General features: G+C 33.4%; 1 protein-coding gene across 1 annotated transcript in view; it reads right to left on the reverse strand.

The window, feature by feature from the left end:
- Positions 1–7220: 7220 nt before the first annotated feature.
- Positions 7221–27114, reverse strand: part of cspg4 (chondroitin sulfate proteoglycan 4) — a 61388-nt gene continuing 41494 nt past the window's right edge. The window contains 4 exon segments of the mRNA XM_030135616.1: positions 7221–9452; positions 11481–11664; positions 18094–18254; positions 20987–21118. Coding sequence (XP_029991476.1) covers positions 7597–9452; positions 11481–11664; positions 18094–18254; positions 20987–21118 — 2333 coding nt within the window. The 3' untranslated portion in view covers positions 7221–7596.

Here is a 27114-nt window from a genome sequence, read left to right on the forward strand (position 1 = left end):
AAGCACAAAATACTTTTTATTTTGTTTTACTTTAGTTTATTATTTCAGTTATATCACATTTTAAATTATTTTTTCTCTTTTTTTTTTTTTTTCCTGTGTATGGTTTATTTCCAGGGAGGTATTCACATAAGCCTTTTTTTGGCTTCAATCCTCTCCTCTTGCTGTTTTATGATGTGCAAATAAATAAATAAATTAATTAAATAAAATAAAGAAGATAACATTGCAATAAATTTTTAAAAACCGCTTAAGGACAGTACATACAGAAAAAAATGATCTAGATTTTATTTTAGATTGATTTTATTACTCAAAATTAGGCTAAAGTTGAAATGCATTTTGTACTTTTTTTTTTTTTCTAATAAGGCTTTATTAAGAAGGTATTTAACCCTTTCATGCATGAATTATGAGAACCTTAATCATGATTTTTGTCCCCTGTTTTTATTCCTCTTTAGACATAAAAAAAAAAAATGCAATTGACAGCTTTTTATGAACCTAATTTTTCATGGAGCTGCAAAAATGTCCACTCAAATGGATACGATGCATTTAATTTTTGAAGCAAAGAAAGATGTATTTACTGATATACAGTGAAAACTATGAAATATAAACACTTTTAATGCTGCTAATCTGATGTTTTCTCATATTTAAACATACTCTAATACTAGTTCTTACTCCCTTCATGGAGATAATATACAAAAAAAAACATTTTGTTAAAGAAAAAATGATAATTACAGTCTAATAACAATTGATTTACACTCAAACATATTACTGCAGATCAGGTTTATCAAGAACAGCAAAGTTACATATGCATAAGTGTCCACTGTGTTGGCTGATATGGAACTAAAACAACAAAACCCATGAATATACAAGACAACAGCTGGAGAAGAACTGTCCACTGTAGTGACCAGTATGCATGAAAGGGTTAATATCTATCCTTATTTATTTAATTTTTTTTAATTAAATAATTGCCTGTATTGGAAACATCATGATATAGTTTTTTTTTTCAGACACATTTTAAAAAATTTTTATGGAATGTCCTTTGCGATGGACAGCTGTTTTTTGTTTGTTTTTGGGGTTTTTTTGTATAAAGATATGACCCCTGTCTACAAACGTGGACAGAAAACCCATAGATGCGTCTTAGGAGGATAACGTTATGAGATCACAGAGCAGTCCAAATTCTAAAACTAAGATGACACTTGTTTTCATTGCATTGCTTTGGGTCTATGGAGGGGAAACCCATGCGGTTTGGAGAATACTGCCTTTATAAGCCTTTGGAAAATGAGCTTAAACTATGTGTCCACAAATGTGAACGTCATGCATGAAAGGGTTAAATATAGAGAAAAATTCAATTAGGAACTGCGACAAATGTCACACTGGGTCCCTATGGGTTAAGCTGTGTTGTACCTTATACTTGGTGTGCTGTTTTATATCCATATCAGCTCATTTTTTTAGATATTTTTAATCATATTTTGTAGCTTTACATTGGTTTTAATCTTATAAGTGTTTAACTTTAGAGCCAAATAGTATGAAATAGTGCTGATGGGTCAATCTGATGTACACTAATAAGAACAAACCAAAGACTTTTCACTTGATGCATTCTTTCTTGCAGTTGAAAACACAGTGAACTAAGAGCGTGACATCCAGTGCTTGGTGATCATGACATAAGCAGACACATGTGGAGGAACAGCTGTGCCAAGCAGCTTATGAAACCTGCAGGGACAGCGTTCACAACAAAACAGATCAACAGCAGGACAGTGACACCAGGAGAAGTGTGAGGAGCTGCAAAATGTAGGAAGAAACCCTGAAAGCAAAGGCCATTCACTGGAAAGAATGACGGACGGAGAGAACCTTGTTAAATGCTGACAAATAGCTGAAGGAACATCAGGTTCCTCAAAGTGCTGCTCTGCACCCTAACGCCACCTGGTGACCACAACGAGTTATGGCAGTTAAAGAGGGATAAGGTTGAAAAAAAAAAAAAATAGAAGGGAAACTGAATTTTAGCATTTTAAAAGAAAAGATTTCATCTCTTTATTCCACAGGTGCCAAACATGCGGCCTGGGGGCCAAAACCGGCCCGCCAACGGCTCCGATCTGGCCCGTGAGATGAATTTGCAAAGTGCAAAATGCAAAAATTACCCTGAAAATATTAATAGTCAAGGGCATCAAACTCAAAAATAACAGCATAATAACCTAGAAATAATGACTCCAATTTTTCTTCTTGATTTAATGTGAGAAAAATAATATGACATTATGCCGATAAATAATGGCAACACCAGTTTTTTCTCTTTGATTTACTGCAAAGAACATTAAATTCTGATCCTTTAACAATCAAATGTCAATAACCTGAGTAAATATGAACAACCTGAAATGTCTAAAGAAAATAAGTGCAATTTTAACAATATTCTGCCTGTTTTGCACCGTGGTAGATCTGATCTGTAATACACATGTAGAAATCATAAGTTGAGGTGTAATATTGATAAAATTGCACTTATTTTTCTTCAGAAATGTCTTTTTCCCCCCCAGTTATTCACATCATTTTTTGTTTTGGATAGAAATAGTTTCATCATTCAATGTTATTTTTTGCACTAAAAAATTTGGAGTTGTCATTATTTATAGGTTATTCTGCTATTATTTTACTGGTTCCAGCCTGCTGGAGGTCACATTGGGCTGAATGTGGCCCCTGAAAGAAAATGAGTTTGACACCCCTGCTTTATACGATAACTATTAACCCTTTCATGCATGAATTTTGAGAACCTTAGTTGAGTTTTTTTTCCTGAGTGTTTTTATTCCTCTGCAAGCATGAAAAAAACAATGCAGTTGAATTTTTTTTAATGAACCTATTTTTCATGGAGTTACATGGCTTCATCAATCCTTTTTTTTTTTTTTTTTTAAAAGAATATATTTATTAAATTTTCATTTTTTCAAAACAAAACAAACAAACAAACAAACAAACAAACAAACAAACAAACAAACAAAACACAGCTCAGCACCACAGTTGAAACTGAAACAGAAATTCATAGCCAGCATGGAGACAGATACTCATCACATTCATTCATTCATTTTAAATCCCAAAAAAAAGTATAAATACAGAGCTAGTATATCTTCTGCTGATACTATTTCTGTGTATTTATACTCGATTTGCAGGTATCGATTATTTTTTTTGGAACTGAACGGTGTACCGATTATTTTCTTCAATTCTATTAAATTCTTTTTTAATTATGCGAAAATATATATATATAAAAATGTGAAAACATGACAAATAACTTGTCATTTATTCCAGAACCAGTTGAAACAACCACAAAAAGTATAAAAGTAAATGGATATATATAAAAATATCTATATAGAAATAACAACAACAGTATAAAAAAAAATCAATAAATATAAACAACAAACAAGACATCTACAAACAATATGTGCACTGATTTACACACATTTGTACCCAACTAACTATCAACTTGATCCAACATATATATAATTTTCTGTTCATCCTGGCATCATGCGCATCACAATAAGTGTCCCTGTGAAACACAACAGTGGAACCAATATTTAACAGCAATGAAAATTAGGAAACAAAGCTTCGATTTAGGAAAATTGTAATTGAATTTTTTTTTTTCTCATTGATTCAAGTCGATCATCATTTCATTTTAGCTCTAATTTATACTGAGTTAGCTTGTTTTGTTGGTGTTATGGACTAAATTCCCTTATATTTATTCATCTATTTTATCTGTATTATAGTATTTTTTAATAATTTGAGGTTTATCTTTGCTGTTAATATTGTTCTTGCTTTTGCTGCCATAAAATTTGCTTTTGCTGGATTAATATGAGTTTATCGTAAGTAAATATAGTCATTTGTCAGCAAAAATATCAAATTAAATTAAATTAAAGGTAAAATATTTACTTTTAGAACATCTTCAATATGTAGCTATCACAGTTGAATGGCTAATAGACACATTGTTCAGAAAATACAAGGCTAAGGTGTAAATCCTGCCCAAGTGCAATTGATTCATCGTTAATGTAATAAATCACGTATGTTTAAGATACATATAAGACGTGTAAGATACATTTAGGAAAAAACGAGTTTTGTTGTGTTATAATGGGCCTCATGAAAGAACATTGTCTCATTCATTTCAACTCAAAAAGTAATAAATAATTGCTTATTTATTAAAAAATAAATGTTAGAATCACAGCAAAAATAATTACATGATTCCCACAACAGGTTTAGAACACTTGTAAATTGCATTTACTCCTAAAAGAAAAGTCAAAATGCAAAAATAGTGAATGTGGTGAGTTTGTAAAATACTTGTACGAGGCATTTCAGAGCAAATTAAAGTCAACACAACCAGTCACTGACAAAATAATGAACACAGGCTTTATTGCATGAATGTTTTATTTCTATTAGTGCAGAGAACAAAACTCAAAGGCAGCTTTCATGGACATTTAGCTCGTTTTAAACATTTTATCTTCTTTTTTTTTTTTTTTTAAGACATGATTTCTAAAGGCACCTGATGGAGTACAGTTTAATATCTGGCAAAGCACATATAACTGCATGAACTGTCATGAAGTGGTGACAGAAATAATAAATAATGAACAATGAGGGGTGGCGATGAAACTCAGATGAACTCAACTGTCAGAAATCACAGAAATCAGAAAACAGAAGAGTGGCACAAACACACAGACACACACATATACACACACATACACACATTGTACTTGAACATAGTCTGGATCTAACTAAATGCAGATACATTTACATATATCTTCAATGCAAAACATCATATATATATATATATTTATAATGAGAAAGAAAAAGAGATTGTTAGGTCCAACACTCATATTTACACTTAAAACTGTTCAAATGTATATGTGATACCTTTAAGGAGGAACATGTGTTTTTATTATGGCTATCTGTAAGAGATAATGGCACTGGAAACACATAACATCCTGAGCTCTGTGTTTTCTGTATAATCTCAAAATGTCCAAAAAACAAAAATAGAACATCAGACAAAGATTAATACTGCAAAGAAAATACTGCATGTTCAAGAATAACACTGATGTTGGCGCAAACATGCGGCCCGGGGGCCAAATCCGGCCCGCCAAAGGGTCCAATCCGGCCCGCGGGATGAATTTATGAAATGCAAAAATTACACTGACGATATTAACAATCAATGGTGTCAAAATCATTTTAATTCAGGTTCCACATACAGACACATACAGTCCAATTAGATTTCAAGTGGGTCAGAACCTGTAAAATATTATCATTATAACCTATAAATAACACTGGTCAACAACAAATTTATTGTTGAAGTTTTTTGAGCTGATTTAGGATAATTTTGGTGTGCTGAATCCAAAAATCACATTAATTTTGCTCAATCAGGTCAACTTTCTGAACTATGCTACATATTGACTTTTTAACATTTTTGCTTACATTTATGGGCATTTTCACATCATACGATACAAAATTCTTTCATATTTCTTGCAATAAACGAGTTCTGAAGATTTTACTTTTGCCAATTTATGATTAATGTTTTTTTTTAATATTACAGGTCAATGAAATGGCTTCGACTAGAAGATCTTGCAAAAATAAGCCTGACGTATTCTGCTACATCTGCGGTGAATACATCATTGTACCTAACAGGAATCAAGTCACAAGTTTCATCAAGTGTGCTTGTGAAAATGATTTTTTTTCTCTTAAAACCTATTTTGGGTGAGAACTATATAAAAAAATCAACTGATAAAGTCACAAAAATGTAATCAATTTTGTGAGAAGATCAAATTTTTCAAAATCAAATTAGCAAAAAAACCTGACCTGATTGAGAAAAACAGATGTCATTTTTGGATTTAGCGGTGCAAAATGGTCCTAATTCAGTTGAAAAAACCTAGACAACTTGCAAAAAATATTTTTTTGTAACCCAGTGTAATGACAACCCCAAATTCTCTCTTTGTTTTTTAGGTGAAAAAAAGTAAAACTACATGAAAATGTTTACATTGCCAAACTATACTTGTACAAAAAACATGAATAACCTGAACAAAAATGAACAAACGGAAATGTCTTAAGAAAAGTAAATGCGATTTTTTCAATATTCTGCCTGTTACTAAATGTTTTGTGCGATTGTAACGCACATGTGTAAATGATAAACTGATAAACCGAGGCATAATATTGTTAAAACTCCACTTGTTTTTCTTAAGACAATTCAAGTTGTTCATGTTATTCAGATTTTTAAGGAAACTTTGTAGATGTAAACCTGATCATAATAGAATTTTTCTTTTTTTACACTTACAATTTTACTGGTTGGGCCCACTTGAGATCAAATTTGGGTGAATGTGGCCCCTGAACTAAAATGAGTTTGACACCCCTGTTCTACAGTATCCTGAAAATTTACAGCAAATTAATGATTTGAGATCATTTTCTGTATTACTTTCTACTCGGCTTCATTCAACATTCAACAGAATTACTTATCTGTAATGGGTTTAAGTGAAAAAACAAACAAAATAACAAAAAAAAACAAAAACATAAAACAAGTGTAAAGAGTAAAAGAAAAATGTCATGGTTTCAATACATGACTGTTTGTATTGTCAGCTTATGTATGGAGTGCATAATATTGAAAGTAACTCCATTTAAAATGATGGAACCTGTAACCAGTACAGCATCTTATTCACCCCCAAAACAAACTGGTTAAATGAAGACTTAATTGTAGACTTAAAAAACTGGAAACATCCTGCGTAAAGATGACCTAATCCCTGCCTGTCAGCCAGTAAGGATGTGTTAAAGACCAATACGAGTGAATAACGTCCTGACTGTGGTCTACAAATTGCGTACTGTGTCTTTATGCGGTCAGTGCTGTGCCAGTCCAGTGAATATTTACGAGCACTATGGAAGCAAGGAGGAGTAATAACATATTGAAGTTGATGACATTATTCTGAGCTAAATTCATCGTTTTTCATTTTAATTCCTTTAACCGTCTGTTTACCACACAAAACTCAAACTACTGAAATGTTTTCGTGTGATGAAATGAAACTGAATTTAGCCCTGAGAGACAAAATACAATGAAAAACATTAAAAAAAACAAAAACAAAGTAATCAGAAAACACAAAGAGGCAGTTTATCATCTTCTTAATACAGCATATATTTACCTCATCATCTATGTACAGGCTTATCAACTTTCCTGACGCGCCAAAAACTAAACTCAAAACTATTACAAAACCTTTAAATTACCTATCCACTCAATCGAATAATATTGGTCTATAATATCATATGGAATACAATGACAGAGCACACAGAAAATACTTTTTTTTTTTTTTGCAAACACAAAGCATGTTTATGTCTTCATTTGTGCCCTTCGACGAAAAGGAATGATAAAACTAAAATAAATAGACATGAGCCTCTGAGATAAAAAACTGCCTCTTTCTTTGCCAATAGGTATTCAGTGTTTTGTCGCCTGAGAATTTGTCCACAGTTATGTTGAGATAAGTAAATAACCAATAGCATCAAAAATCATTATCATCTAAACGGCTGTGGCAAGAGGTCTTCAATACTGAGAGGAATGGTTTGAGGAGGCCGTGTTCCAAACATACGAGGGTTCACCTCGCTTTGTGTCATAGTATCTCAGACCCAGTACTGGTTCTTTTTCAAGGCCGGGTTCGTTGTCCGACAGTGCTGCAACAACTCTGGGTCTGCGTCTTTGGAGTCCATGTTTGACATTGGAATGTTATTGGCCGGGTCAGTTTTCCGAAAGGTTTCTGCGCTGGCCACTTCTCCATTTTTGGGCTTGGACGCTGCTGTTTGGACGTTGTGCTTGCCTGTCTTGTTTTTACGGATCAGGTAGTAAGCCAAGACCGCTGCCAGGAGCAACAGGAGGAGGATCACAAGGATGGGGATCAGGATGGACCAGATGTTGCTGCGCCGGGAGACGACAGGTTTTCTGTGGGACCCGGTGTCAGAGGAGGCCGTGGTGGGGGCCTCTCCATGGGGCCAGTCCATGTTGCCCCTCCACCGGGGGCTTGCTGGGGTGGCGCGAGGTGACCCTCCAACACCAGGGAGGTCATTGCTCTCTGAAGGAACCCTCAAAAGAGTGACAGGGTAGATGCCGGAAGCATTATAGGGGGCGGTCTGGAAGGAAAGTACGCATTCTGCAGGAGGAACCCCATGAGCTTTAAGCAGGAATCGAGCCTCATCCTGAGCGACGCCACCTTTTGATCCAGAGGGGGTATTCAGGATTTCCATAGCTACGCGACCCTCATCAAGGTCCTGCTGGCTGAATGAATCTACTGTCTGACCTGCTCCACGACCTCCAGATCTCACAAAGCGAGCCCCTCGTGGCTGCTGGATCACAGTGAAGGTGGGTGAGCTCCTGGTCTTGTTTGCCAGGGGGGTTGCATCCAGGAGCTTCCTGTCAAGCTGGACAAGAGCTCCCTGGGGTACGACAGGATCCTGAGCAATGTTGGCCAGAGGCTGGACTGTGATGTTGAGGACAGATGAGACGTTAGCGGCTCGGCTGCGAGCGACAAATGCAACGCTGTCTCGAGGTGAAGTCGACTTGACAAAACGAACACTGACTCGACCTTGTCGGATCTGTTCCTGGGTAAAGGCCGATGTGGGTTGGCGGTCTACCATGACGGCAGCGTACTTCGGAACACTTGTGATCTTGTAAAGGACATCTTCTTTAACAGGGCCACCGGTCGTAGCCTTCAACATCTCTTCTGTCACTAAGGTCTCATCATCCCCTTGTTTCACCTTGATCTCAGGGGCCTTGTCGAGGAACAGGGTGCGAGCAAGGACACCGATGTGGAGTGTGTATGGCTCTGTTTGGTGTTCCCCATCTGACACGGTGAACTCAAAAAAGCCATCTGTGAGGCTGCCGTCACTATAAAAACCCACCTGTCCACGGTTGACCATGTCTTGTGTAAAATCAGAGATTGGGTCCATTGTGAGGGTGTCAACAAGCCGTCCATTACCGGGGGCTTTGGTCACCGTGAAGTGCACCTCATCGGGGGGACTGTCCTCGTCTTGAGTGTTAAGATGTTTCTGGGTCAAAATAGTCATGGAGCCTTGAAGAACCTCCAGGAGCATATCTGAAGTGACCAGTTCAGGGGGGTCAGAGCCCCGCCTTTTAATGGAGATGTTAAAGATCTCCTCCAGGACGACCGACTCAGCGGGAGACGAACTACCTTGACCTGGAGACTTCAGACGGGCCCTGAAGGCAAAGCTATCAAAAGAAGCCCCTGAGTCATCATGAAGATACTCCACCACTCCATTAGTTACATCTTCATGCATGAAGTATGGAGCATCACGAGGCAGATCCTGACCCCCAAGGGTGATACGCCCATGGTCGGGGAAACGTTTCATCTCAAAAACTACATCTGCTCCGCTCCGTTTAGACTCAGGGAGGCTGGCCAGAAGATTAGAGGCATCAAGTATGGAACCGTCGATGGCCTTCCTTTGGCCCTGAACAATTTCTAGACCTAAACAAAAAGAATAAACACAAGCAGAAATTGGAAATGTCAGTGTTGACTTACAGTTCTATCTCCTGGTGCTGTTTAATTATACAGCAATGTGCATTTAGACAGTTGGCTCATATGGAAGGACAGATGGAGCGGGGTGCTTGTTGTTTTAGAAGGGTGATAAATCCCTGTACGACTTTAGACAGTTCTGGCGATGATGAAACACACTGCATGAGGAGAGTTTCATTCTGTAACTCTATGAAAAACTGATGCTTTTTCACTAATGTCTATCAATGACAGTTTGAGGGTTGACTGGTCAAAGGATTCGATGATAATTATAATGACTAATGCACAATTCACAGCAAACAGTCACAGAAATTCAATTAACCCTTTCATGCCTGAATTATGAGAACCTTAATCCAGATTTTTTTCCTGAGTGTTTTTATTCCTCTTTAGGTATGAAAAAAACATGAATAAAGAACATTTTTTTATGAACCTATTTTTCGTGGAGTTGCAAAAATGTCCACTCAGTTGGACACCATGCGTTTAATTTTTGAAGCAAAGAAACATGTATTTACTGATATATTGTGTGAAAACTATGAAATAAAAACATTTTTAATGCGTATTATAGGTAATTCATTTGTCTGACAGGGGTAGTTGTTGGTTTACTTGCTTTAGTCGTTTGTCTGATAAATGAATTATCTACAAAAATTATATGTGGAAGACAGTATGAACTTTTAGCAGACATTTTTAATGCTACTAATCTGAAGTTTTCTCACATTTTTAACATGCTAATACCAGTCATTACTCATTTCATGGAGATAATATGCAAAAAAAAAAAGGTGGTTTTTGACTAATTTTTGGGTGGTTTTTATGTGGTTTTTGGGTAATTTTTGGGTGGTTTTTAGGTGGTTTTTGGGTAATTTTTAGGTGGTTTTGGGGTCATTTTTGTGTGATTTTTAGGTGGTTTTTATGTGGTTTTTGGGTAAGTTTTGGGTGATTTTTAGGTGTTTTTTGTGTGATTTTTGGTGGTTTTTAGGTGGTTTTTGGGTCATTTTTGGGTGATTTTTAGGTGTTTTTTTTGCATGATTTTTGGTGATTTTTAGCTGGTTTTTGGGTGTTTTTTGGTGTTTTTTGAATAATTTTTAGGTGGTTTTAGGGTCATTTTTGGGTGATTTTTAGGTGGTTCTTGAGTAATTTTTAGGCAGTTTTAGGGTAATTTTTGGGTGAATTTGGTGATTTTTGAGTAGTAATTTATCATTTGTACATGTAAAAAAAAATGACAACTTTAAAAAAAACAAACCTGTTAATTACAGACTTACAACAATAATAAGCACTTGATTTACACTTAAACATGTTACTCTAGATCAGGTTTATCAAGAACAGCGTAGTTACAGTAACGGTATGAATGGCAGTGTATGAGATGATGCATAAGTGTCCACTGTGTTGGCTGATACGGAACTAAAACAACTAGATCCATGAATATATGAGAACAGCTGTAGAATAACTGTCCACTGTAGGGACCACTATGCATGAAAGGGTTAAAAAAGGATTTTTTTAGTGACATGTAACCACAATATGTGTCTTTCCTCTTACCTCTTACCACTAGTCAAACCGCAATGTTTCATAATCCAAGTATGTTTTATTGTTTTTCTATATTCTAGAGTTATAATAAATTGCATTATAGATGAACAGTTCAAACAACATTACATTTCTTGGTATTTAGATGTTAACAGGGGTGGCCCTGAAGGAGAGTGAATGCAATTTAAACATAACTGTATAAACAAATGTTGGATAAAAAATAAAACCAGACTCTCACCTCACTGAACTGCAGCTGCAGCTGAAAGTAATACTTCCATATTGTAAGGCTTCATAGCTTCTCAAGCCTGAATTTGAGCAATTTTATTTCCACAGTAATTACAGTTTTACAGCAAATCAGTGCCAGAGTGGGTGTTTTTTTTTGACAGTTGTTTCTAGTGTTGTCATTTCATTTACATGTTAAATGGATAATCACAAACATGTCAGTTTCTCAATCAATACATCATTTACCTTTGTTTTTCCACAGCTGTGAGGAGATGTTGCTGTGGGCGGCATAATAAGAGATGGTGATGGGCAGGATGTGACGGACATCTGGGGCTGGTTGGGATGATAGATTGAGCTCTATGGAGTCCCTCATGACCCAGAAAGGCTCCTCAGGTAACTGGTGCTCATAGTAGACCGCCCCAGACTCCAGCTGTGGGGAAAAGCAAAACCAGAAGATACGGCAAATTCAACATATATTCACACTGTTGGGAGGTTACTGTAAATAAATACATGAATACTCCACAAACTCATTTCAGGGTCTTTAAACAGAAATCAGATAAGTTAAATTACATATACTGTCTACTCTTTTAACCCATAAAGACCCACACATCCACCGGCGACCAAAGTCATCTTCTGATCTAAACTGTTTAATACTTATTGATCCACTAATCCTATCAATACATGTAAATAATTGGTGTAAAATGCAGTTTGTCATCTTTTCATGGTCGTCAGATATGACCCATTTGGACATTCAGGTTACAGTGGAAACCCCGTCATCGTCTACAACATGAATTCACCAGTAAATGACAGTCGATAGAAAAACTTGGTTTATGTTGTTACTGATATCTTTGCTGAAAAAGTCACTTTTTCTTCAGTTTTCTATGGTTTTGATATAATAACCCCCAACTTTAATTTGAGGTGTTATGAACATCCACATCAGTTTTTTTCAACCTTGGGGTTGGGACCCCACGTGGGGTCACCTGGAATTCAAATGGGGTCTCTGTAATTAACAGATTTAGTCAAAACATTCATTCATTCATTTTCTGAACCTGCTTTATCCTCACTAGGGTCACGGGGGTCACTTGGAGCCTATCCCAGCTACATAGGGGTGAAGTGACACCAACTGGTGACAAGTCGCCAGTTCATCGCAGGGCTGAACATATAGAGACAAACAATCACTCTCACATTCACACCTATGGGCAATTTAGATTAACCAATCAACCTATCAGTGCATGTCTTCGGATGGTGGGAGGAAGCCGGAGTACCCGGAGAGAACCCACGCAGACACGGGGAGAACATGCAAACTCCCCACAGAAAGGTCCCACCCCCCGTCGACTGGTGTTGGAATCGAACACAGGACCTTCTTGCTGTGAGGCACAAGTGCTAACCACTGCACCACCATGTTGCCCTAGTCAAAAACAGCTATTAGTAAAGAATTCAAAAAAAGAAATAGACTTATTAGTCACTTCTATATATTTTTAAAAAGCAGCAAAATGCCATTCTCCAAATATAAGGTGTACAACATAATGGAAAAAATATAGAAATATATGATGCTGATTAAACATGCTTTCATTATATTTCACACATACATTTTGGGAAACTGGTATTTGGAATTCAAAACGGACCTTCTGTCATTGTAGTTTTGTGTGTATATGAACTTTAAAATGTCCTTCAGTCAGGTGTACTGAAACTATCATTTATTGCAGTGGTTTTCAACCTCGGGGTTAGGGTCACCTGGAATTCAAATGGGGTCACCTGAAATTTCTAGTAATTGATTAAAAAAAACAAAACAAAACAAAACAAAAAAAAAAACTTACTAATAAAAAAATATATGGTGAGTTGAGAGAGACAGTCACAATATATAAAATACATGCCAAACTGTGAAGCTGAAACTGAAGCACTGTGGTACTGTTTATCATTCAAATGTTCATTGTGGTCAGTTTCAGATGCTGCAGCTCTTTCATAATTCATAGTTTGAGTTCTTGTTTGTTCAGTATTAATTGTCAGCCTTGTAAATCCAAGCTGGACTGACTGTACATATCCTGACCAAGGAAAATCAAATTCTCACTTTGTGCAGTAATCTACACCTGACTTTTCTGCCTCCGTCCATAATAATATACATTATATAGACTAAATGTCGTCTAAAATTAATGTTTATTTGCAACATAGTATAGCAAACTATTACATGATCAAAAACAAATTAATTTTAGCAAAAAACATCTCAGTTTTGAATGTCTGGGGTCACCAGAAATTCGTGATGTTAAAATGGGGTCACGAGCCAAAAAAGGTCGGGCACTACTGATATACATGATCAGTAAATTAAATATAGGAAAACACATTTCATAAAAAACAAAACAAAACAAAAAAAAGCAGAAAATACATAGGGTAATATTGTAATAACAGTGAAAAATTGCTTGAGAAAGGTTAAATAAAGAGAAAAATTAATGTAGGAACTGACATATAAGTGGCACTGGGTCTTTATGGGTTAAAATGTTATACGTTTTATATTGTATTTGCATCCACTAACACAACTTTTCCACTTTATTTATGCTTCAGCCGTTAATAACCCAGTTTTACTTGAGCGGTCTTAAAGACAAATACATTTCAGTTTGCTAAATTATTTCATTGCTGTTTTCCCTCTGACGTCTAAGCACCGCAGTGAAATGGAAGCTCTGCGGTGGTTTGGCTCGGCTGAACTGGGATACGAGTTCGGGAACTGGAATGTGACGGCCTGTATTCGCTCTCTGAGGTCACTGTGTCCTAATTTCAACTCTTCTTGCTCTATTTCTCTCTTGCTTTCCTTCTTTCTTAGACACAAACAAGCTCAGGCAAATTCACCCAAGGACACACACATATAGTACAGACACTGCCACACAACTCATCACATCGGGTTTTCAGCTCAAAGTAGTGTTAAATTCTCTGTCACACTCAAAATGGAGCAGTTTGAAGGGAAAGAATTCGCTCTCATGCTCATCCAAGTGTGGTCAGATGTCGGGGATGGAGACGAGCAGATGCTTGAAAAAGGACAAAGACGACTGCTGCAGACAGACAGTGAGTCTGAGGTGTATTTAATGGGGGAGAATTTTAGAGATTTTATTCGTTTCTTTAACCCGTAAAGACCCAAACAGCCACTGGCGACCAAAATCATCTACTGATCTAACCTACTCAATACTTGTTGATCCACTAATCCTATCAATCCATGTAAATAATTGGTGTAAAATACAGTTTGTCATCTTTTCATGGTCATCAGATATGACCCATTTGGACGTTCAGAGGCTTCGTAGTTACCACTGAAACTCCATCATCTTCTACAACATTGATTCAACAGTAAAACCCATGGAGTTGGACAAATAACAGAAGTTGTAGATGCTTGTTTTTATGTTTAGTAATTGATATCCTTGTTGAGCCGCATTATGTGATAAATTCCCATTATGTAATAAAAGTTCAAAATGTAATAAGAATGTCACGTCATCTTGTAATAAAGCCGCATTATGTAATAAACTGACGCATTTTGTAATAAACTACATCAACGCATTATATAGTAAATTTTTTCACATTATGTAGTAAGTTATCACAATTTGAGAAATTTATTACAAAATGCCCTTGACACATTTTTATTAAAAAAAAAAAAAAAAAAAAAAGTAATAAAATGGTTCATGATGTAATAACAATCCAAATTAATATAATTTCAGAGCAATTTAGAAGAAATTAGTCACAGGAGCTACAGGTAATGTAATCAGAACTTTAACCACACAGTTTAAAGATTAATTTAGCACATTGTTATTATATTGCCGTGTCAGTTGTGTCTAATACAGTATCTTATGATCTTGGAAATGAACCATGTTATTACATTTTCCTGAAAATAAAAATGTGTCAAGTGTATTTTGTAATAAATTTCTCAAATTGTAATAACTTACTACATAATGCGAAAAAATTTACTACATAATACATTGAGGAGGTTTATTACAAAATGTGCCAGTTTATTACATAATGCGGCTTTATTACAAGATGACGTGACATTCTTATTACATTTTGAACTTTTATTACATAATGGGAATTTATTACATAATGCGGCTCAACAATCCTTGCTGAAAAAGTAACTTTTTCTTCAGTTTGCTCTATTGTAAAATAATAACCTTTGACTTTATTTTGAGTTTTCATGAGCATCTACATTCTAAGTAAATTAAATATAAGGAAAAATACCTGATTTACAATGAAAAAAGCAAATTACAGATGATTATATTATAATAAATGGTGAAAAATAAATTAAGACAGGAAAAGTAAAGTGAAAAATTCATTTGGGAACTGCCACTAAAGTAGCAATGAGTCTTTATTGGTTACTATATGACAAATTTCAATAAAAACAGAATCCTCTGGCTAGTAAAATTCATCAGTAAAACCCACGGAGTTGGATCAATGACAGTGGATGGACACACTTGGTTTATGTTCAGTTAATGATAGATTTTACTAAAAAAAAGTCCCTTTTTCTTCAGTTTTCTGTGTTTTTGGTTTAATAACCCTCAACTTTAATCCAAGCTTTTATGAACATCTACATAATCAGTAAATTAAATATAGGAAAATATATGATTTACACTGAGAAAATGCAAAATACAGAGGATGATATAATAATAAATTTGATTTTGTTGAAAAAGTCACGTTTCTTCATTTTTCTCTGTTTCTGATATAATGACAATCAACTTTAATCTGAGCTTTTATGAACAGCTACATGATTAGTGAATTAAATATAGAAAAATACCTGATTTTCATTTTTAAAAAAAAGCAAAATACAGAAGATAATATTACAACAAAGGGTGATAAATAACTTAAGAAAGGTTAAATTGAGAGAAAAATTTATTTGGAAACTGGCACAAAAGTGGCACTGGGTCTTTATGGGTTAATATATAACATATTTCAATAAAACAGAATCCTCTGACAAGTAAAATTAAAATTCTAAAATATAACTAGTTAAGTTACAGAGCAATCTAAAGAAAAGGGAAAGACATAAATATTCACGTTACAGCAAAAAATGGAGTTCTTACCACTTTAATACTTATGTTTAAATGTAGAAACAAGCTGTAAAAATACACAAGGACATTTCATTATACCCATGAGATCTAGATCTAGGTCTAGAGAGGAATATTTATTTTCTTACTTTGAGGGCACTTTGCCAAGACTCCAGTTAAAATGGAAAATCTCATTATTATTATTATTGTACTTTATCCAAGTCTATAACATTTCATGGCCATCAAATATGACCCATTTGGATGATTAGAGGCTCCATATTGAAGGTAGAAACACCGTCATCTTCTACAACATTGATTCAGCAGTAAAACCCATGGAGTTGGATAAATAACAGCAGTCGTAGACACTTGTTTCTATGTTCAGTTAATGATAGATTTAACTGAAAAAGTCACTTTTTCTTCAGTTTTCTGTGTTTTTTGGTATAAAAACCCTCAAGTTTAAACTGAGCTTTTATGAACATTTACATGATCAGCAGATTAAATGTAGGAACATACCTGATTTTCACTGGAAATATAAAATATAAAATATAAAATACAGTGGATTATTTCATAATAAATGGTGACAAATCACTTAAGAAATCTTAACCCTATAATGCCAAATGTATCATATTTGCTACATGGCTTTTGAAGCCCTCTCCATCAGGGGTGTCAAACTCATTTTAGTTCAGGGGCCACATTGAGCTAAATTTGATCTGAAGTGGGCTGAACCAGGAAAATAATAACATAATAATATATAAATAATGTCAACTCCAAACTTTTCTCTGTTTTAGAGCAAAAAAAGCAAATTAATATTATGAAAAAGGTTTACATCTACAAATTGTCCTTTCAAAAGATGTGAATAACATGAACAAACTGAAAAAATAAGTGTAATTTTAACAATATTCTGCCTCAGTTCATCATTTACACATGTACATTATAACTTACAGATCAAAGTGGATCTACAAATACACAAAACATTTAGTAACCGGCAGAATATTGTTAAATTTGTACTTACTTTTCTTAAGAGATTTCAGGTTGTTCATATTTGTTCAGGTTATTCACATATTTTTCCAAATTATACTTTGTTTTAGTGTAAATACATGAAAATATTTACATTTACAAAGAGAAAAATTTGGATTTATATGTTATTATGATAGTATTTGACTGAATCCTGCCCACTTGAGATTGAATTGGTCAGAATGTGGAACCTGAACTAAAAGGACTGTTAATATCTTAGTGTAATTTTTGCATTTCACAAATTCTTCCCAAGGGCCAGACTGGACCCTTTGGCGCGCCGTATGTTTGACACCTGTGCTCTACACGATCAGTGTGATATTTTTTTTCTTGAAAAACCTGACGTATACAATTAGATACATGCAATACACAGATAATCCACCAGGGGGAGGAATTCATTCACCAGTGGCCTTTCCAGTGACACTACAAGATTGTCATTAATGAGGAAGGAGGCAGATGTTTGCCAATTTTGAAAAAGGAATTACCAATTTGTTCGACATGTTTGTGTTATATTATGTTTTTGTTTATTCAAAAATAATATTTGAACATTGAGACCCGATGTATCAAATATGATACAAAATTGAAACTCATGAATGGAAATTGATATCTGAAAAAAAAAAAAATGTTGGTTGTTCAGAAGGACCAATAAAGGCTCCAGTTTAAAAGAACTGGAATTTTCTGTCAATGATTTAATGGCTCAGGCTTTACAGGGTTAAATACAGAGCAAAAAATCATTTGGGAACTGTCACTAAAGTAGCACTGGGTCTTTATAGATTAAAAATGTAGGAAAAGAAATGAGTTAATTGTCTCCTAAAAGACAATAAGTCAATCCCAGAAGTCATTACCTGTGACTGTGAGAAGCGGGTAATTTCCTCATACTGGTTCCTGTCATTGGCCAGGATGAGTCTTCCCAAACGCGGTGGGCGGATGAGTGAGTAGCTTATCTCATTTCCATCTTCATTGGTTACAGCCCCCAGATTGGCACTTGTGATGTGTTGCCTTGTTCCTGTGAAAATAGCAAAGCATATAAAATTAAGCAAAGTCTAGAACTGTCTGAAGATTTAGTGCTTCCAGTAGCTCATGCATTACAGGAAAAGGCTCTACCTGTTAACCCATAAAGACCCAAACATCCATCGGCGACCAAAGTCATTCACTGATATAAACTGTTTAACCCTTTCATGCATAGGTCACTACAGTGGACAGGTATTCTCCAGCCGTTCTCTTGTATACTAATGGGTTTTGTTGTTTTAGTTCCACATCAGCCAACACAGTGATGCTTAAGCACCATCCCATACACTGACATTCATACAATTACTGTAACTGTGCTGTTCTTGATATACCTGATCTGCAGTAACATGTTTGACTGTAAATCAATTGTTATGTGTTAGACAAAAAGTTTTTTGTTTTTTTTGCATATTATCTCCATGAAGTGAGTAATTATTAGCATTAGAATATGTTAAAATGTGAGAAAACATCAGATTAGCAGCATTAAAAATGTTTTTATTTCATTGTTTTCAAATCACTTTCTGATATTGGGTTTTAAACAAATGTTTCTTTACTTCAAAAATTAAATGCATGGAAATTTTTGTAACTCCATAGAAAAAAAAAACTTGATCGATTGTTTTTTTCATGGCTAAGGAGGAATAAAAATACTCAAAAAATAAATCTTGATTAAGGTTCTCACAATTCATGCATGAAAGGGTTAATACCTACTGATCCACTAATCCTATAAATACATGTAAATAATTGGTGTAAAATACAGTTTGTCATCTTTTTATGGTCATCAGATTTGGACATTCAGAGGCTCCGTAGTTACCATGGAAACACCGTCATCTTCTATAACATTGATTCACCAGTAAAACCCATGGAATTAGATCAATGACAGTGGATGGACACACTTGATTTATGTTCAGTTAATGATAAGTTTTACTTAAAAAAGTCACTTTTTCTTCAGTTTTCTGTGTTTTTGGTTTAATAACCTTAAACTTTAATCTAAGCTTTTATGAACATCAACATAATCAGTAAATTAAATATCGGAAAATACATGATTTACACTGAAAAAATGCAAAATACAGAGGATGATATAATAATAAATGGTGATAAATTACTTAAAAAAGATAAATGTAGAGAAAAAATATATTTTGGATCAGCCACAAGAGTAGCACTGGGTCTTTATGGGTTCAACCACATTATTTAAATACATATAAAATGAGCCAGTGTTAGTTTATTTACAGTAATTCAATGGGCTTTACATAAACAACAGGAACATCAACAGGAAAATGAAAGCAAAGCAATTCAATAATAAAGAATATATGGATGGACACACTTGATTTATGTTCAGATTTGTTGAAAAAGTCATGTTTTCTTCATTTTTCTGTGTTTCTGATACGACAATCAACTTTAATCTGAGCTTTTATGAACATCTACCTGATTAGTGAATTAAATATAGAAAAATATACGATTTTCATAGAAAAAATGCAAAATACAGAGGATAATATTACAATAAAGGGTGATAAATAATTTAGATTCACCAGTAAAACCCACGTAGTTTGATAAATGACAGTGGATGGAGATGCTTATTTTACGTTCAGTTAATGGTATATTTTGCACAATAATGTATCTATTTCTTGAGTTTTCTTTGTTTTGGACATAATAACCTTCAACTTTAATCTGAGCTTTAATGAACATCTACATAATTAGTACATTAATTATAGGGAAATACCTGATTTTCACTTAAAAATGCTAAATACAGAGCCTAATATTAGAAGAAATGGTGATAAATCATTTAAGAAAGGTTAAAAATAGAGAAAAAAAAAATAAAAATTTGGGAACTGCCACAAAAGCATCACTGGGTCTTTATGGGTTAATGTGATATTAATATAAAAGACCCCATAGAATGGTCTTGTGCAGCAACACAATTTATTATGTAAACTGACCATACTTCCTGTGAGACTGTCTCATACTCATAATGAACACTAGCACCTTATATTGTACTAATAATATTCGTATTTATAAAGATAAGATAAGCAGCACAATATACATCAAATAAAATAGAAAAATTAAAAGATAAAAAATATAAAAAGTTAAATACAAATAAAAATGAAAATAAAAATAAAAATGATAATAATTAGAATAAACAAAGTAACAAATGTGCAGTAGGTGACGTTGACAGATGTAAAAGTCTGTTCAGATTTAAGCCAAGCTGCTGTTGTACAGTACAGTACGGTATAACAACATTACACATAATTACATAATTACATCTATTTACATCTACAGAAATCAGCTTTGCAAATAAATGCCTTGCAGCTATCTTCAGTGATTAAAATCATCACATAAACCTTAAGTCCTTAAAATCTGCAGAAGACAACATGCAATAGAAACTCTCCTTTCAATCCTTTACGGAATCTTTTGTTTAAAATTGAAGCGAAACCTCCAATGCACATAAATCTGAGAGTGCTAAATATGCAAATGTTTTCTATCAACAAGAGACATTTATAGATTTAATTATGATGATGTGCTCATTCATTTTTTAAGGGGAATAATACTTCAGTGTCATGATCTTGTAATGACCATATTTAGCCACTTGTGGCCCCTGTTGTACCAAACTTACATTGAAATTACATCCCAAAATAATCAGGAATTACTAGTATTATTATTTTTTTGGGTGTGTGTGTCAGGCACATACAAGAATCTTTAGTCATGTTATATTGCCATGTGTTAAAACCTGAAGGATCTTACCTGGAAACACCATGAGTTCCTCCTGTGTTACCATGGTGATGGTGAGAGGCCTGGCTGTGATGACAAATTGGTAGAGAGGAGAAGTGTGTTCTCCGTCTGTCACGGTGAAACTGAAACCGCCAGACTCCTCACCTTAAAGGAGAAAAGAGTTGGAAACATTCAGTTGGATGAGTGGTTTTTCAAGTAACATAACGGAAGAATACAGTGAATTTAATGGAAGAATACAGTGAAATTTAATGGAAGAATACAGTGAAATTTAACGGAATAATACAGTGAAATTTAATGGAAGAATACAGTGAAATTTAACGGAATAATACGGTGAAATTTAATGGAAGAATACAGTGACATTTAACAGAAGAATACAGTGAAATTTAACGGAATAATACAGTGAAATTTAATGGAAGAATACAGTGAAATTTAATGGAAGAATACAGTGAAATTTAACGGAATAATACTGTGAAATTTAATGGAAGAATACGGTGAAATTTAATGGAAGAATACAGTGACATTTAACAGAAGAATACAGGTGGAAATTAACGTAAATGGAATTAATGGACAGAAGACATGAATTTAATGGAAGAATACAGTGAAATTTAACGGAATAATACAGTGAAATTAATGGAAGACTACAGTGAAATTTAACGGAATAATACGGGTGAAATTTAATGGAAGAATACAGTGCATTTAAACAGAGAATACAGTGAAATTAACGGAATAATACAGTGAACATTTAATGGAAGAATACAGTGAAATTTAATGGAGAATACAGTGAAATTTAACGGAATAATATGGTGAATGAATTTAATGAAAGAATACAATGAAGTTTAATGGAATATACAGTGAAATTTATACGGAATAATACGGTGAAATTTAATGGAATAGTACGGTGAAATTTAACGGAAGAATACAGTAAATTTAACGAAATAGTACAGTGAAATTTAACGGAATAGTACACTGAAATTTAACGGAATAATACAGTTTGAACTTTACGGAGAATACTACAGTGAAATTTATCAGAATAGTACAGTGAACTTTAATGGAAGAATACAGTGAAATTTAACGGAATAATACAGTGAAATTTAACGGAAGAATACAGTGAAATTTAATGGAATAGTACACTGAAATTTAACGGAATAATTCAGTGAAATTTAACGGAATAGTACACTGAAATTTAACTGAATAATACAGTGAAATTTAATGGAATAGTACAGTGAAATTTAACGGAATAATACAGTGAAATTTAATGGAATAATACAATGAAATTTAACGGAATAGTACAGTGAAATTTAACGGAATAATACAATGAAATTTAACGGAATAGTACTGTGAAATTTAACGGAAGAATACAGTGAAATTTAACGGAATAGTACAGTGAAATTTAATGGAATAATACAGTGAAATTTAATGGAAGAATACAGTGAAATTTAACGGAAGAATACAGTGAAATTTAACGGCATAGTACAGTGAAATTTAACAGAATAGTACAGTGAAATTTAATGGAATAGTACAGTGAAATTTAACGGAAGAATACAGTGAAATTTAATGGAAAAATACAGTGAAATTTAATGGAAGAATACAGTGAAATTTAACATAAGAATACAGTGAAATTTAATGGAAGAATACAGTGAAATTTAATGGAAGAATACAGTGAAAGTTAATGGAATAATATAGGATAATTCAATGGAAGAATATAGAATAATTCAATGTAAGAATACAGGATAATTAAATGCAAAAATTTACACTTCTATTTGCATTATGTCTTTTATTTCTTTATTTAATTCAGCTATGGCACAAACAGCCATAGTTTATGTGACTGTATGTTTTATTCACTTTCGCAGGTACTGAATTCTTAAGGAAAGTCTTGCAGAAGAGCATATCGTTGCTGTCAGGCAGAAACCTCGTAAGTCCATTTTCGGCCTTTTTTTGTCATAAAACGATTCTATTGGTCAGTGTTCACGTTGGCCCGATGGTTATAGAAATATTTAACCAATGAAAAGTGTTGAAAATGGCTTGTGACTACATCTCTTAACTTCATTCATTTATTTAGAATATATATCATTGTTCCAGTTTCCTAAAAAATAACTGCTTTGGACATAAGAGGTTTCCACTCAACAGTGACGATATATCCTCCTGAGACCCAGCAATGCATTTTTGTTCTCTGTAGGGGACAAGAATTCATAGCTTTACTTATAAAAAAAAAAAAAAAAATGCTGCCCACTGCTAAGGACATTCCAAAAAAAAAATTAAATAAAAATAAAAAATTTGATCTGAAAAATTGTTGCACTATGTTTTTTCTGATCAAAACAAATATTTAATGTAAAAAAAAAAGCCAAAAAATTACTTTCCTGGGTCTCAGGAGGATATGATAGTTTCAGTACAGTTGACTGATTAACATTTTAATTCCACAAGACGTATGGTGAAATATAATGAAAACATATGTTGGATCAGCATCATATATTTCTATATTTTCCATTATGTTGTACATGTTATATTTGGAGAATGGCATTTTGCTCCTTTTTTTTTTTTTTTTTTTTTTTTTTTTTTTTTTAATATATATCATGGGAGTGACTAATAAATCTATGTCTGGCTCTGAATTCTTTATTAACCCTTTCATGCATGAATTATGAGAACCTTAGTCAAGATTTTTTTTTTCTGGAGTGTTTTTATACTTCCTTAGGCGTAAAAAAAAAAATTTGTGATCGAGTTTTGTTTTTTGTTTTTTTCATGGAGTTACAAAAATGTCCATGCATTTAATTTTTTAAGTAAAGAAATATGTATTTAAAACCCAATATCAGAAAGTAAAATGAAAACAATGAAATAAAAACATTTTTAAGGCTGCTAATTTGATGTTTTCTCACATTTTATCATACTCTAATGCTAGTTATTACCTCATATAATAAAATAAAATACAACTCTTTTTGTCTAACAAATAACAACTGCTTTACACTTAAACATATTACTGCAGATCAGGTTTATCAAGAACAGCAAAGTTATAGTAATGGTATGAATTGCAGTGTATTATGGGATGCTGCATAAGTGTCCACTGTGTTGGCTGATATGGAACTAAAACAACAAAACCTATGAATATACAAGAGAACAGCTGCAGAAGAACTGTCCACTGTAGTGACCAGTATGCATGAAAGGGTTAATAGTTGTTTTTGTCTAAATCTGTTAATTATAATATTATTATAATTCTAATCAGGTTCAGTGTGTAATATTTGTGTGAAGTTGCAGATTTCACTGCTCTGTCCTTCCCCTGACTTATGCAGATCACTAAAAAGTCCTTAATTAGAGCCAGTGTTTACTTCGTGTGTTCTGAGGTTTGTATTTAAAGGGTTAATAACGGACAGAAATGCCCCTTAAGCGTCTTTTCTGAGCTGCAGTGGTGGACTCATTATTCTGGGTGCAGGTGGGAACACTCATTGTAAGGTAAAGAAAATACAATGAGTCATTTAATGTAATCACATACTATTTAAAACATACTAATGAATATGATTGTTTCTTATTTCTGTAAAATATTCTATTTTCTATTATGTGTTTTATCCTCAATATTTGTATTGAATATAATATCAAATTAATTTACACTGTTGTATTTAAAGTGTACATTTTGATTGATGAGTCTAGGTAGAGGATAGAAACATTTGTCATTTTATTTCTACTGTATTTTAAATATTGTTGCTATGTAATTCTGAAATACCACACTTTTAGTAATTTTGATAAATCTTTTATGATGCATTTCTCTTTTATTAATACCATACTTAATACTTTATTTTTGTGATATTTTCTGATATTCTTTATTATTGAAATGTTTTGCTTTCATTTTCCTCTGGATGTTCCTGTTGTTTATGTAAAGCCCATTGAATTACTGTAAATGAACTAACACTAGCCCATTTTATATGTATTTTAATGTGGTCGAACCCATAAAGACCCAGTGCTACTTTTGTGGCTGATCCAAAATATTGTTTTTCTACATTTATCTTTTTTAAGTGATTTATCACTATTTATTATTATATTGTCCTCTGTATTTTGCATTTTTTCAGTGTAAATCATGTATTTTCCTAGATTTAATTTACTGATTATGTACATGTTCATAAAAGCTTGGATTAAAGTTGAGGGTTATTAAACCAAAAACACAGAAAACTGAAGAAAAAGTGACTTTTTTTTAGTAAAATGTATCATTAACTGAACATAAACCCAGTGTGTCTATCCACTGTCATTGATCCAACTCCATGGGTTTCACTGGTGAATCAATGTTATAGAAGATGATAGTGTTTCCACGGTAACTACAGAGCCACTGAACTGCATTTTACACCAAATATTGACATGTACTGATAGGTTTAGTGGATCAGAAGTTACTAAACATTTTAAATCAATAGATGCTTTTTGTTGCCACATTACAAAAATCTAAATCTTACCAACTGAATTTTTCTCATTTCAAGTCAAAATATCTCATCACACTTAAAATAAGATATAATCACCTGAAGAGTAACTTGTAAGTGAGATATACGAACTTATTTTTAGACAAATCTTACCAAAATAATTTTCACTTACTCCATTGGCGGAGTTTTTTGCTTAATTCAAGATTTTTTTTTTGCTTAACTCAAGCAAAAAAGCAAAAAAACTCTGCCAATGGAACAAGTGAAAATGATCTTGGTAAGATTTCTTGAAATAAGATTTTCAAGATCTATTGTCTAAAAATAAGTTCTTATATTTCACTGAAAAGTTACCCTTTAGGGGATTATGTCTTATTTTAAGTGTGATGAGATATTCTTACTAGAAATGAGAAAAATACACTTTTGATTTTTGCAGTGTATTGAATATTTGGGTCTTTATGGGTTAAGCTGGAATTTCAGACATATTCCTTTTTTTTATTGTTCCTTTTTATACACATCAATAATCACCTTTAACCCAGTGCAATAATTACATTTTACATTCCATTTTACACTCCATTTTACACTCCATTTTACACTTTATTTTTCAAAAATAAATTACATTTGCCACAATTATTTTATGAAAAGAGGTAAAAATATTGTATTCACTCTTTATGGGAAATAGTGTAAATCGCAGGTGTCAAACATGTGGCCCGGGGACCAAATCTGGGGTCCAGTCCGGCCCTTGGGATGAATTTGTGAAATGTAAAAATTACACTAAGATATAAACAATCCTTTCAGGTTCCACATTCAGACCAATTCAATCTCAAGTGAGCGGGACCAGTAAAATACTATCATAATAACGTATAAATCCAAATTTTTCTCTTTGTAAATGTAAATATTTTCATGTATTTACACTAAAACAAAGTATAATTTTGCAAAAAATGTGAATAACCTGAACAGATATGAACAACCTGAAATGTCTTAAGACAGGGGTGTCAAACTCATTTTAGTTCAGGGGCCACATTCAGCTGAATATGATCTCAAGTGGGCCGGCCCAGTAAAAAAATAATAGTGAAAAAAGTGAAATTAAATCATGATAATGTTAACATCTACAAAAATCTGAATAACGTGAACAACTGGAAACGTCTTAAGAAAAACAAGTGCAATTTTAACAATTTTAACCTCAGATTATTAGTTTATCCTTTACACATGTGCATTACAATTTACATTACAATTACAAACGCACGAAACATTTAATAACAGGCAGAATATTGGTACAATTGCATTTACTTATCTTAAGACATTTCAGGTTTTTCACATTTTTTGTAAAATAACAGTTTTTTAATATAAACATTTTCATGTAATTTTACTTTTTTACACTAAAACAAAGATTAAATTTGCTGTTTTCATTATTTATAGGTTTAATATGATAGTATTTTACTGATCTGACCCACTTGAGATCTAATTGGTCTGGATGTGGAATCTGAATTAAAATGATTTTGACATCCTCGATTGTTAATATCTTCAGTGTAATTTTTGTATTTCACAAGTCCATCCTACAGGTCGTATTGAATCCATTGGCGGGCTGGATTTGGCCCCCGGGCCACATATTTGACACCTGTGTCTTAAGAGAAGTAAGTACAAAATTAAGAATATTCTGCCTTTTACTCAATGTTTTGTGTATTTGTAGATCCACTGTGATCTGTAAGTTATAATGTACATGTGTAAATGATCAACTGAGGCAGAATATTGTTA

Source organism: Sphaeramia orbicularis, chromosome 6, assembly GCF_902148855.1.
Source record: "Sphaeramia orbicularis chromosome 6, fSphaOr1.1, whole genome shotgun sequence".
NCBI classification, from domain to species: domain Eukaryota; kingdom Metazoa; phylum Chordata; class Actinopteri; order Kurtiformes; family Apogonidae; genus Sphaeramia; species Sphaeramia orbicularis.